Source organism: Mizuhopecten yessoensis, unplaced genomic scaffold, assembly GCF_002113885.1.
Source record: "Mizuhopecten yessoensis strain PY_sf001 unplaced genomic scaffold, ASM211388v2 scaffold9561, whole genome shotgun sequence".
Classification (NCBI taxonomy): domain Eukaryota; kingdom Metazoa; phylum Mollusca; class Bivalvia; order Pectinida; family Pectinidae; genus Mizuhopecten; species Mizuhopecten yessoensis.
Window position 1 is genome coordinate 154,593 of NW_018408109.1, and position 12,113 is coordinate 166,705.

Sequence of the window (12,113 nt, forward strand, 5' to 3'; positions counted from 1 at the left end):
GATGCATACATAGTGTACTTTCAAGGGAAACATATGGCTTTCCAGGTAAAATATGTACATTATGGGAGGAGAGGATTCCAAACTCGTGATGGTAGAATATCATGTTTATCTAACTCTCGTTAGTTAATTTTAAAATTGTAAAAGACGCTCGGTAATTATACAATTTGAAAATTAACTAACTCGAGTTAGATAAACATGATAACCAACCATTACTCGTTGGGGAACCTCTATATAACTTATAGAACTTTTACTTATAGATTTTCTCCTTCTGTTTTGAGGGGGGTGGGGCTAATTCATTTGATTTTATTAGCAGCTTTTATTAACGTACTCAGAAGGCGTCTGATAAGCAGTGTCTAAAATCATGATTAGAAAAATAATTGATTCTATATATGACTATCGTTTAGTGGAAGTCGGTTTCACTTTATATTTTTTACTGAACAGTACCAAGACAAACCAAGACCGTCTTTCCTCGCTAGCAATGCTACATGTCCACAGAGAAATTTCTATAAATACAACTTCATAACACAAAAGAAAAGGAAAGTGTCTTGTATCTAGACATTTCTAGCTGTAAGCTGTAAATTGCATGTTGGCTGGGCAACGTGTAGTGTAAAATAAACATAATAGCGAACATAAGTTGTGTGATGTTTTTTTTATTTCAGCGCATTTTACACTAAATATGTCTTTAAATAACTGTCTCGGATAACAATTTGAATGCTTCGTCAACTCTTAAAAGTCGGGGGGCTTCGTCGGGGGGCTTCGTCCCCCCCCCCCCCCCATCAGGGCCCTGTCCTGGACTAGCTGGGGGCCTTTGTGGCCTCCAAACCCCTGGCCTGGGCTTACACTTCAATTCTTCAATTTTCCCCTTAGCGGAAGTCCCGATTCTGCAGGGAGCCCCGGGAGTCCCACATTAATCGTCTTATACGACATGTAAAGGCCGATTCCTTTCCCAAACTCGCAGGTGTAACAGTGACCACTGGACAAGAACAATGTCTTTATATATATGATTGTGAATTAGAGTGCGTTATTTCAAATCCCCCTACTCGGTATGTCTATAGTACGCATGCCGGAGTCGATACCGTCCTCGACATGTAATCTACCTGCCCGCCAAATGTTTAGAACTGCTGGAGTACTTTCGTTTTCAGATAGCCCTGATAACGCTTGGTACCTTGACATATCTGAAACCTTTGATGAAATTAAAACTGTCAACTCGGATAAGTACCGAGAAGCCCCGAAGGATTATTTTGAAACCTACCCAACCATGTAGAGTCGGGCTTTATTGTGGAACAGAATGGAATTGTGTTAAAAACCTGTCTCGGTGCTATTTTAAGACGAACGTGGAAGTCCATTCATTACGGGTTCTAGGTCAAACAGGTCTACCTTGTTAAGTCTTGGTCTGCTTCACACAAATACCCGTGTGTGTATACAGGGTGTGTTCATGTAACATGGCGGAGTAGCGACACAGGTACCCGAACGACAACATTCTCACCTGTCACAACGATTTCATTAGCCGATAACTTGTCCTGCTTTGGAATATATATATAGCTGTAGTAACACCGGACGTGTATGTGTTAGGTTTCACTGGAATATTTACCTGTGATCAAAGATTGCCTACCTGTATTTAGTTATAGTGACTACCAGGTACAAGTAACGTGCTGTGTTGTAAGCGAGCACAGGTGTGACAAGAAAAAAGTGAAAAAAATCGTATCCAACACAATGTGTTTTGTGACATATTGATTTGTTTCTACCATGGAACATATCCTTGTGTAAAAACAGAATGGCGAGTAAATCTACACGAACGGTGAGTTATCTAAAGTTTACCTGGTACTGAAATATGTATACAATGTGGGATTTAAATAATCAATTACCTACATCACAGACCTATTTTCTTTATGCATATATACATAACTTCTATATTAATGTCTCACTCTGTCATTCCTTCTGTGTGAGTAGCAAACAGGTAAACATACTGTCATCATAAAGCTCCTTATTATAGAGAGCTGACTATGTGTGAATTTTCAAGACGACCGAATATATATATATCATACATCAATACTGTACACAAAAACCAGGGTCCTCAAATATATAGCACATATTAACTGCATAATAACATTTTTTGTCGTGCAGGCTCGAAGTACAGGTATAATTTTAACATGCCAGTATACAAGACACTTTATTTTTGTCGTTTATGTGTATGCATGTAACATGAAACGGGTCTGCGGATCTAATCTTACGACAGAGTTTATAAAAATGTCACAGCAGGTTTATAAACGATCGTGCAAGCATGATCAGAAACAACACGATTCATCAAATCTAAACCTAAATATTCGTCATTGTTTCTCGAGATAGTCAACTCATTTTACAACTGTGAGACCGTGTCGTAGCTCACATCGACAAGTCTATAGGAGTTTTCTGCGCTTTCAGCCTGCATCCCTACCCCCAGGTTTGGAAGTTTTCTTTAAAAAAATTGCCCTGCCCCCATTGGATCCCACCTCCTCCGACTGGTCATTTAACCACGTATCCGCAACGGGTTCAAACTTTACACTGATCACATACTGTTTAAGTTACATTCGTCATTTTCCACATATTGGTCATTTTAAAGCATCAAAACAGAAATGTACAAGTTCATAGTATGCATCTGTATGAAGTGTACTAGTTCATACTATGCATCTGTATGTAGTGTACTAGTTCATACTAGTACGTATGTATGTATGTATATATATGTAGTGTACAAGTTCATGCGTATGTAGTGTACACGTTCATGCGTATGTATATATATGTAGTGTACAAGTTCATGCGTATGTATATGTATGTAGTGTACACGTGCATGCGTATGTATATGTATGAAGAGTATAAACCATAATCTAAAAAATACATTGATAAATGCATCTTCGAAATCCAAGGGTTCTTCTCCCGACACACATATTAAAGATGCAATAACCATTGAAGTAAATCTGAAATCTCGATGCGTGACAGTCATTTAGGAAACATAGATATATATAGTAATAGTTATTATATGGTAAAAATGAATAAAGACATCCGGAAAAGATACTGAACGGTTATACTCCCATTACCCCTGTGTGTACACAGAGATGTGTCTGTATACTAAAGTTATAGTATACAAATCTTAATTAACGATGGTATACTGAGAGGAATAAATGCACGTATATATCTGAACAAATTACTTTTTATTAGTAAACAAATATATATAGGTATATAATAGCAAATGGGGTTGATATTGAGGCATTGAACTGTTATTAATGATTCCTCTCCCAGCTTGCTTATAGCTTGTACAATATACAATGTACATAGCATTTTAGCTCGGTGACTGTCAGTTATATTACGTGTCCCGTGTAGGAATTGAGAGGTGTGACGAGACGTTAAAAATATTTTAGAAGAACTACAAAGAGATCGAAAGTCATTAAGTCCACATGTCTTGTACTGTTTCCGCAAGTTACTTTACGAGGGAAAAGGCGACGCGGTATTACAATTGTTATGGTCTCCCTCAGGTGAAAATCGAACAGGTAGGCTTATCAAATACCAAAATGTACACAAAGAATTAAAAGTGCCTTGTGTATCGGTGAAATTCCACATTCCGTACACACAATCTCATTATACTCCTCACAGGTATGACGACGCACGATATTTCGTATAAAGGTATGCACAGGTGTGTTGAATTGATACAATTTCTTACCTGGAGGTGTTAACCACTGCCTCAGAATTGTATGTTCGTGTCTATAATACACGTCAGTATTACGTGTGTATGAAGCGTTTTATGATAGTTTGATTTCACAGATGGTTTGATAAGAAGCTCGAGGCGAACCCCTACTTTAACTTTCAAACTCATTGGTGGCCTTGATAATGTTGATTCTCTATCCCAACCAGCAATATCACGGGTTTCGTACACATACAGTACCCTTATGTGCCCAGCCACCGGTCTCCTGGCGTTCAACAGGTACTCTCAAACTCTAAAACACATCAGTCACATGGCCTTGATCATATGCCCTCACCTGGCCTTGATCAGATACCCACAAACTCTTAAACCAGTCATCAGTCTCATGGCATTGATCAGATACCCACAAACTCTTAAACCAGTCATCAGTCTCCTGGCCTTGATCAGATGACCTCACCTGGCCTTGATCAGATGCCCTCAAACTCTAAAACCAGTCATCAATATCCTTGCCTTGATCAGATGACTTCACCTGGCCTTGATCAGATGCCATCAAAATCTAAAACCAGCTATCGGTCTCCTTTCCTTGATCAGGTGCCCCCAAGTTCCAAAATCAGCCACTTGTCTCAGACACCTCCAAGTTTTTAAACCAGCCATCATGATCCTTGCCTTGATCCGATTCCCCGACAACTCTAAAACGAGCCACTCAAACTTGATCAGATATCCAAACTCTATCCAAGTCTCCCAGCCTTGATCACTCACCACAAAGTTTAACCTGTAACTAAGTCCGCGACTTTAATAAGTTTCTCCCTAACTCTACCTAAATCTCTAGACTTTGATCAGAAACCCTGTCAGTTTACCTGCAACTTCCATCCAAACAACTAGTCTCCCAGTGTTTGCCAGTACCCCTAAATTCGATATAAGTCGTCCGTTTACCGGCCTTGATCAGACTTCCAAACTCTTTCTAAGTTTGCTACTAAGGGGGCATTTTAGGGGGGGGGGGGGGGGGGGGGNTACAGTACTGTTAGAGCTTGTTACAGCTTAATACAATTTCATGTACCAATGCACTAGATTAAAGCAAAAGATGACGGGACAAAGCAGTATGTTGTTTTGAGACTATAACAGCATTTGCTATTGTAACGTCATCAATCTCTGATGTGACGTCTTCAATTTCATTGTTGTCAACACTTGATTTGCTGTTCAAAAAACTGTTTGAAATAGCTAAATAAAGGGTAACTACTCTATCAAAATGTTAATATAAATAATGATTTTATTATGGTCCTATAACACACATTTCTATTGCTGACAAACTTACATGACTTTATTAAGTTTGTCATCAATGGCAATTTGTGTTATAGGACCATAACAACATTTGCTTAACCATTAATTGCTTAAGTAATACCATCATCCTTTTTTGAGTTATTGTTTCTCAAAAATAACAAATCAACAAACCAGCATGTTCAGAACACATGAACGACCAGTCTACCTGTACTTGCTGATCGGCTAGAGTCGAATGTCGTATGATTTCAAATATATAGTCATTAAGTTAGCATTTATGAATAAGTAATCCAACACATTGTTTCGCCATTTATTGCAACACATCGCATTGTTATATACAAAAAATATCCGATATTTTCAAAATATTGCGCTAAACCCAATAAAACAGTTCTGGACAAATGCCGGCTTAAGTGGTGGCCCCACGGCTTTCGTCACCTTAGAACTGTGTCATAGTCTAGCATTAATAGGTAAATCTGGATATTGAACTGATACGGACAGCATTTAAAGCTTTGAGACGGGATAATCTAATCCTAAACGTAATAACTTCGTGTCGTGGCGGTTTTTATTTGCCGTTTAACGTCCCCTCCGGCGTTATACGGTCACGTGACGCATTACTACTCAAGTCACTTAATGGAATATCAATCCGCTAACGTTATAATTCAACCGCTACGAATCAACGGGGAGAACATTAGAGAAAGTGATTGATTCGCTTTTAGCAGATCGTCGATAAAATGTCAGTAGTTCAACTGCGATGTATCCGTAAGTGTTGCGTCACTTATAAATCGATTTAAACTCAAGAATTTTAAATATTTTATTTAGGATGTGCAACTTATTATAAAACAGGAAGCGGATGTAAATTTGATTAATAAGTACAATTATCTATTTCAGTGTTTTTTTTAAAAAACTTTTAATGTGACTTAAGTTATTAAAAGATTTTTAAAAAGACCCCCACTACTGTATGTGGTATATACATATAATGTACCTGTTTATACAAACCACCATACCTGTGTATGAAATATCTGTTAATAAAAGTCACAGCTTCATAATAAATGTCTGTTATCATAAAAGTTGTCCCCATTTCTCAAACATGTTTAGCTCTACATATATTCCTTAACATTTTCTTCGCGTTTGTTACCACAGATTGAATTCAGGTTCATATAGCACTATACCAACGAATGTCCGAGATCATAGATTGATTCTCTATTGGTTTGGTTTTATTTTGTTTAACGTCCTATCAACATCTAAGGTTATTTAAGGACGTGCCTCCATTTGTGTTGTGTAAGCGTGTGTGTGCGTATGTGAGCCGGAGACATGGTATGTTGGTGTACTTGCCTCCTTGTAATAGCGCGGATCTGATACCGACTTTATAGTGCTATCTCACTGAAACACCATACCGAAGGCACCCAGCACGGCATTCCGCCTGGTCACAAAACATTGACAATTGGTGAACCAGTTGTTGCCATTACCGTAAATGCTGAACGTTAAGCAGGGAATCACACCTACCATTTTTAAGGACTTTGGCACATGTATGTCCCAGCCTGGGGACAGAACCTAATGCCTTCCTCACCTGGGCGAACGCTCAACATTAAAACCAGAAATAAAAGGTCGTTAGAAGAAGAAAGAAAGATAAAGATCCCAAATGTTGGAATGGGTGCAGCAGATTTATTTTGGTCGCTTTTTACTGTAGCCACTATTACACTTGTATAATCTAGGATAGAGCACGTCAAAGACCTTACATGTACCCCACCTCCCAGCATTGGCAGAATTACGTATATAGTCAGTCACATGCCCAGTTAGAGTCCTTTTCTTCACAAATTGTTTGTACATTAAATACACAACTTGTTTAACCAACTCCGTTGAAGAAATATATAAACAGGTCATGCTGAATTTAGCACACAGACTCTGGCAAAACGAGCTGTATTCTTACCGCCTGCTTGATATAATAACAACAATAACCTTGGGATAATAATTACCCGTTATGGTGTCGATTTCGTCGAAAAGTGAACAAGCGAGGTGATTTGTTTCCTCATGTCGAACGAGAATATGAAATGAAACGTTGAAAAATAATTTTGTTTCATCCAGCTGCAGTTACTTATATGACGTCCCTATTATAGATAATATGTTTTTAAAATTAAGAAAGAATCATAAATCCTTGTACCAATGTTCACCATCAGTGAGGATTTACATGGGTGCAGTCATTCGGTTGCATCTGTTTTAGAGGTGCACCAATATCCCAGGCTGATTGGTGAAAAATGTCCATACTTCTTTAGGAAGTGAGTTAAATAAATGGGATTTTCAAAATAGCATCTTTTCTCAACTGTCTGTTTTTTTTAAAAAAAATAGTATATTTTTTTCATTTTTAAATACCCCCGGCAAAGCAACACCACCAACACCTACTGGCAAGTCCGTAGATCCTCCTCTTTATGAACGTTTTTTTTTTTATATAAAACCCAGCAGTAACGGCAGGACACGGGGAAGTGACCAAACACAGTAGGACGGTATTATATAACGGGTTTGTTTGCTCTATACATACTCCTGTTCTGTCTATTGTAACCACACGGGGTCGGGTTGGTCGTGTTACCATACATTCTTGTGAGGCTTGCTATTATGTGTATAACAGGCCCTTGTGTTATCGAAAATGACATACGATTTTAGACATGAATTTTCTGGTTTCAAGCTGTTAATGTTAGCCTAAATTGCCGATCGATCCAGAATATATCTAATTCGTTCATTGTATGGTTGTCACCCTTAAAAAAATTAAAGCTGTTTTACGCACATTATATTTCCGGGTATACAATATAAGATCCTAGCTTAGGTTTACACCCCATGATCTCTCCAATATTACAAGCAATTGATAATCGGTAATACAATTTATTATATTTCATATGACGATGATCTGCACACTGGCGTCGGTTTATCATGAATGTAGCTTTAAGTACATGTAACAGTTCAATCATTGCATTTTAACGAACTTTAGGGGTTCGCAAATTTTCCCGGAGTATCGCGGCTCCATAGAGTATGCGTTTTCTAGACTTCATTTCATCAAGCCATTTCTTTCATGTCTGACCTCTGCCCTCTATACAGGGGCACTGGGATCCATTACTGTCAATCAACTTTATGTTATCACGCTGTTTATCTTTTGTGTTTTCAATTTCACAAATGTCATAATTAACATTCCTGCATTTTTTATTTTTTTTATGGCTTCTACTTCACGGTCTGTGGTTTTTGGAGAGAATATTTGCATTTCATATTTAATGTGGATTTTTTTGTCTGTATGATGTTTTCTATTTTTACTGAGGTTTGATGAGATTGTATGTTACATGTAACTGATAGCAAGGACCTTACTTATGTTTTGCCCTGGCAAGGTAGTGATATGTACACCAAAAACAACTCCATCTCGTTGAAGTATCACCCATTAGATAAGTCAGACATGTGTTGGTTCGTTACATGTACATCAGACCTACACTGCAATTATTTTAGATTAAAGTCCGTAATTTATATTTCTAATAATTTACATAAAACCAAGTTATGCATTTTTCAACAGTCGTATTTTCAGAATGATGATTCAAATTTTATATTTTCCATATCAAAAAAATACATTAAAACCATCTAGGAAACAAATTGTGTGTCATAAAGTATAATGAAGGGTGGCCGTCTACGTGGATTATTTTTGGAATGAAAAAAATACCTCATTGTATAACAAACCTACTTAGCATCTACATTGTAAATTTTAAATTACGGACATGCTTCATGCACTTGGATTTCTTTGTATAGCATTAATTTATTTTAAGTGCCTAGAGAACACTTATACCTACATGTGCGTTATAACTTAAATATTATCCTATAGTGAAATCTGATAAAAATGGACCTGATGTAAATAACGACAATTCATGCGTTTCTTGTTTAGTAGCAAAAATACATTTTGTTGACAAACCAGTTTTGCATGGTTCTGTGTTCACCCAGTCGTAACACACAGGCGTAGTTTTCTTTCTTACACATATTTCACAAACATGTTATATCTTATATACGGCGTTCATCATCGTTTTGACGTACGTAGCAGAATAAAGATTAGCTGGCGTTTTTCTACCCACGATTCCTTGAATTGACATTTTATACATTCGGTAAGGAGATTAAGGAGGCATGGTAGTCTAGTGGTAGGACGCCGTGCTCGTGACCGAAGGGTTGCGGGTTCGAGTCACGTCACGGCACTTTGTTGTATCTTTGAACAGGATACTTTACTCCGCTTATTCCAGTCTACTCAACTCTAAATGAGTACCTAGTTGGGCAGTGCTGGAATTGTTGAAGGCTAGCTGTGAGCGCCGAAATGGTAACACCGGCTATTTGCTGGTTGCAAAGGCCCTAATAGTAACCACGGATAACCTACGAACTAGGTTGTGATAAAGCGGTATATAAGAATCTCGATTTATTATAAGCTCGCTATGCAGATTTAGTATGTAACTTGACAGGATCATTATGCTGTTGGCAAGGTTGTTTCCACGAATACAAGGTCATCACTTCACACCTTCATCCAACTTTTCTGTTATAACCTGTACATGCTTAAGACTCGAGCGAGGTATAGTCACACTTATCGTTGGTAATTTTCCCCCTGGACACTTGTACATAAAACACCATTTGAACGATAGCCCAATTAAGAAAAAAAAACTGTTTAACAGACTTGAAATGTCTTGTGAAACTTGTACATTAAAGTGTACAAGTTGCACAAGACATTTCAAGTCTGTTAAACAGGTTTTTAATGGCTTATGCCATCGATTTACGACTTATATGTACGACTTGGCTGATGCTATAGTTACGTGGTTTGTTTGTCGTCCTATTAGCAGCTATTGTCATTTAAGGACGTGCCAGGTTTTGATGGTTGAGGAAAGCCGGACTTCCCGAAAAAAAACCCACCGACCTACGGCCAGTAGCTGGCGACTGCCCTATGTAGGTCTCGAACCGGCGACCCAGTGCATGGTGGAGGGCTTGTGGTAGCAGAATGTCAGACGCCTTAACCACTTCGCCACCGCGGCCCCGCTCCTATCGTTACGATATTCTATTCGACACAAAGTTGATGTGATCCACAAAAACAAAATTTGTATATCAAAGGGGTGGGGATGGGGATCGGACAATACGGACATATGACAAATTATGTTATAACAAAAAAATATCATTGCCGATAGTGTATTACGTTAGCTGCCTTCTTTTATAATCAAGAGGAAATCAAAATGGAACTTATAATGAACATATGAACTTCGTATATGACTCTTTACTTCAGTAAATGGCAAAGCAACTCTTTCTCATAGAAAATGGCGAGCTCTTTTTCTATGGAGTACAGAAGATAACGCCGAAACGCTAATCTCTTTGGCAACTATTGAGAGTAGAAATGTCAACAATGTATATAAGCCGAGGAGATGTTCAGCTCCCGTAAGAAACTATAAACATTTACTCTTCGTATATTTGTATTATGCTACCTTTTCACTAGCCTTGTAACGTATTATGTCATTTCACAGTAGTAGCACTTTAAAGGGGTCATTAAGGGGGTCCCAACATCTCTAGACACTGTCGTTATATATATGTCATCGAAAATCGCCCTGAATCTGGTTTGTTTGTTTTTAAGGTCCTATTAACAGCTATGGTCGTTTAAGGACCAGTCGGGTTTTGGTGGTGGAGGAAAGCTAGAGTTCTCGTAGAAAAACCATCGACCTACGGTCAGTACCTGACTGCCCACATAGGTCGAGAACCCGCGACCCGGTGGCGGTGGGCTATAGTGGTAGAATGTCAGACGCCTTAACCACTTGGCCACCGTGGCCCCACACCGTCTTTACTGGTAGGTTATTGTAAACCAGTATCAGCGGAAATCAGTTGTATGACGTCAGCCACTGACTGACCTCACGATCAGTGGTAACTTGGAACCGTGACATGATATTTGCCCTTGACTTACATCACCATCAGTGGAGCACTTCCTCAACTGACCTTACCTGTTGATCGGAGAGCCACCACCGGTCACCGTGTTCTAATGACCATAGCTGTAAACTGACTCTCCAATGAGAGGGCATACATAATGTGTGACGTCATATGACCTTTACTTTAGACTTGACCTATACCAGCAGAGGACAGCATTCTAATATAACCATGATTGTGAGAGCGTACAGTTCAAAGGGAATTAAATTAAATATATTGAAAACAGAAGGTACTGTACAGTCATGTACGGAGTATGTTTTGTTTATTAGTAACTTATACTTGTAGTTAAAAGCAATATGTTAAAATATCGAATGTTCTGGTCTCTTGAGCAAACTAAATTATCAGATATTTAAAAAAATGTATAAAAAAACAGAAGAAACATTACAAAGGAGTCATGATCATAGAGTAACAAACAGATAGGAATCGTGAAGAATACATTGCTATACATGTTTACGTGTGTCCATTTAGTTAATGTCTTAATGACTAGTTCAGAGAGTAGTAATCTTATTTCTCGTGAACGTGGTAAGTCGTGATTTTTGTTCTTGTCAAGGCTAATATAGTAATTAAAGGTTCAAATTGCAAGTTGTCAGTTTTCTGTCGACAGACCTTCAGTGTAAAGTTACATAAGAAAGCTTTATTCAAACAGAGTAGTTTGCGTTGCGTGATGAAATAGTCACAAAAAGTACACAAAGTGGTAAACCAATACTCGTATTTCGTCACGACACAGGTTCTGAGCAGCCTGACGAGACTACACGCTGCAGATCTTACATGATGTAACCATCTCATTTAATTCAAAATGAATAAGGTCAATGTTTTGAGGATTCATATGCCTAATTTGAAAAGTTTGATCAACCGTTACCCGTACTGAAGTACCCATAAAACCCCACTCGACTCCCCTCTACTTCAATCGTTCCTTGCCAAGGTTATCGCTGTAGCGTTCTTTAAAAATAACCAAATAAAAGTTTGATGGACTATTCGAAGGCAGTATACGTTCTGTGGAGACATAGCGTGACACGGAGAAGGGCTTTAAACCAGGTTATGACGAAACAATGGACGTTCTTATCGCTAACACAAGTTTGGGGAATTCAAAGGAAGATAAACCCTTTAAAGGTTTTTGTTTACCTACGTACGTATGTGTAAGTATAGCGTACACAATGCGAATTGTTTAGGTAGCAAAAGCCAAAGCCAGCTTTTCTTCACAAACTCGTGT

At 38.3% G+C, this 12,113-nt stretch overlaps 1 protein-coding gene across 3 annotated transcripts in view; it reads left to right on the forward strand.

The window, feature by feature from the left end:
* Positions 1–1,221: 1,221 nt before the first annotated feature.
* LOC110458400 (myosin-VIIa-like) overlaps positions 1,222–12,113 on the forward strand; it is a 46,455-nt gene continuing 35,563 nt past the window's right edge. For all 3 annotated transcript variants that reach the window (XM_021510078.1, XM_021510080.1, XM_021510081.1), the window contains exon 1: positions 1,222–1,798. In XM_021510078.1, the coding sequence (XP_021365753.1) occupies positions 1,775–1,798 (24 nt within the window). In that variant the 5' untranslated portion in view covers positions 1,222–1,774. The remainder of the gene's footprint in view (positions 1,799–12,113) is intronic.